The 2,504-nt window shown below is 32.7% G+C and overlaps 1 protein-coding gene across 1 annotated transcript in view; it reads left to right on the plus strand.

Moving 5' to 3' along the window:
* The window catches only part of LOC106476043 (methyltransferase-like protein 2-A), a 12,771-nt gene that overhangs the window by 7,568 nt on the left and 2,699 nt on the right, over positions 1-2,504 (plus strand). The window contains exons 4-6 of the mRNA XM_013936712.2: positions 346-395; positions 1,276-1,336; positions 2,129-2,268. Coding sequence (XP_013792166.1) covers positions 346-395; positions 1,276-1,336; positions 2,129-2,268 — 251 coding nt within the window. The remainder of the gene's footprint in view (positions 1-345; positions 396-1,275; positions 1,337-2,128; positions 2,269-2,504) is intronic.

Here is a 2,504-nt window from a genome sequence, read left to right on the forward strand (position 1 = left end):
TGACGAGGAACCCACTTTGAGATTAATAATGGTTGGAGACGGCTTGAGTGGGTAATGAAGAAAAACTTTAATATAAGTCTAACGTAACATTTGCTGTAATGTTAAACTTATATTAAAGTTTTTCTTCATTACTCATTCAAGCCGTCTCCAACCATTATTAATCTCAAAGTGGGTTCCTCGTCATTGAAAATATAAAGTATATTTGAACGAATCTTTACGAGTTTTATATAGTTAACATTACGTGTAGAAAAGCACGTCTCTTGTTTTCTAACCAGTTACCATAGTGTTTGCTTGATGTTATTATTAGTTTGCTTTGATTAAAGTTGATTTTTGTTTTCTTCATAGGTAGGGTGTGGTGCAGGAAACACAGTCTTTCCAATTTTAGAAGTTAACAAGTAGGTTTTGTGTCAGTTAAATCTGATTAAGTATATGAATTGTAATTAGTTTAACTATTAAAAACAACTTTATATGTGACTGTTGCCTTTACACAGGACATTATGATAATTATCCATGCCCTCAGAGTGGGGGAGGGGTATTGCAGTCTGGTCCGTGTGTGTCTGTCTGTGTTTCCACATGCATATCTCGAAAACTAATAGACCAACATACGTGAAAATTTTACACAAAATGGGAAGTCAGTATGGAACAGTCCTCCCCCATATTGGTCTGGATCCAGATTCTGTATCATTTTGAAGCATTGTTTTAAATGATGAGGTAGGGCATTTTCACAGTTTTGGGTTAATAACTCTGTAAAGTGTGATCGGATTTGTACCAAATTTCATGGGCACATTAAGGTTGAGACTCCTCATCACACTACACAAAATGATACAGATCATTGATCATTTTGGATCTGAGAAGGATTTTCTGAATTTCTGAAGGTGAAATTTGACGTTATCCAACATAAACGCATGCAATCATGAAAAGGAGTGGCAGGGCGAGGGTATGTAATCTCCGTGATTACTCTTGTTGATACAAGTACCGTAATGACTTTGAATGTAGGTTGTCAAATACTGATAGTAAGACTAATGAGTAGTTTTTTATGTTTCATTCACATATTGCAATGAAAGAGGTTGTGGTTATAGCCAAATGTAGTTCACAGGTTTTTTAAATTCTTTACGAGAATAAGCTGTTGGTGTTTTTTGACTACTTCCATTGTTATCTGTAACACAGGAAGGAAACTGATTTCACCATTTTGTTATCAGCATTTCTTGTAATAGATGAACATGTAGAAGCTTGCTCATTATAATTGTTTTATTAACGAAAGTTTATTTACAACAGTGATCAAGGACTTTTTGTTTATTGCTGTGATTTCTCTGATGCTGCAGTTTCACTTGTTAAGGTAGGAATTCCTTCTTTTTATTAGTTAGAATAAAAATAGTAAATTTAAAGTGTTTTTTTTTTCAAATTAGATGTTTATATGGCTTGTCAATATCATAAAATAATAAAGCCGTACACCATGGAAAGTGGTGGAAATTCTTGCCGTTTAGAAACCACGATGTCTGGGATGAATTTACGAGAAAATTTAATGCATCATCTGAAGGAGAAATTCATAAAATCTGAAACAATTTTGAAATGGTATGGTTGTTTATTGCTAAACAATCATGCATGCTTGTACAGAGGTATAGTTTCAGATTCTTACATTTATTTTAGGAAAATTACTTTTTATGGAGAGATTTTACACGCTATAAAATATTGTCTGTTAAATGATGTGTTGAAATTATTGATTTTCAAACTCCTAATTATAACTGAATTCTAATTTTTAATAATTTGAATAGTTGAGGAGTGATTGTGTTTAGATAATGTTTTAATTTGCTATGATTTGAGTTATTATTTTTGTCATGGTCATTTTTATACAATTTTTTTTTTTTCGGAATATTAACTTTTTGTTTTGCTTTAAGCTATAATGAGTAAGGATAAGTGAACTAAATATGTCAGAATGTTGTTTTTTTGTATTGAATATTGTAGTGAGGAATTAATGTCTAATGTAACATAAGGCAATTGAAACCGTGATACGTGAAAATACACCTATTTAAGGCGTGTAATATATTTTTAGCTTCGTGTACTATTTTTTACGGCTTTGTTGTGGTCTGTGTAAAGCATGTAAAGTGTTATATTACTTTGTGTTACGTAGAAACACGAAAAGTATGAACCACAAAGGTGTTACGCTTTCACTTGTGATGTGACTACAGATGTCTGGCCTGTTCCATTTCCAGAAGAAAGTCTAGACGTTATTGTGTTAATATTTGTATTGTCAGCAATTCATCCAAATAAGTAAGTGTTTGTTGTTGTTTTTTAAAATTTGTTTGGTACTGTCTGTTGTCTGTCCATATAACTACTTCATAGGGTGTGGATGGAACTTAACCAAATTTGGTATGGAGGTTCATTTGGTCCATGTAGGGGGTGCATACAAATTTTCAGTTTTTATGGGCATTTTTACCATTACTTCACTCCCTGTAGATGAATCTTCACCAAAGTTGGTATGGAGGGGTCCATGCGGAGATACATAC

This window comes from Limulus polyphemus, unplaced genomic scaffold, assembly GCF_000517525.1.
Source record: "Limulus polyphemus unplaced genomic scaffold, Limulus_polyphemus-2.1.2 Scaffold9691, whole genome shotgun sequence".
In the NCBI taxonomy this organism is placed as follows: domain Eukaryota; kingdom Metazoa; phylum Arthropoda; class Merostomata; order Xiphosura; family Limulidae; genus Limulus; species Limulus polyphemus.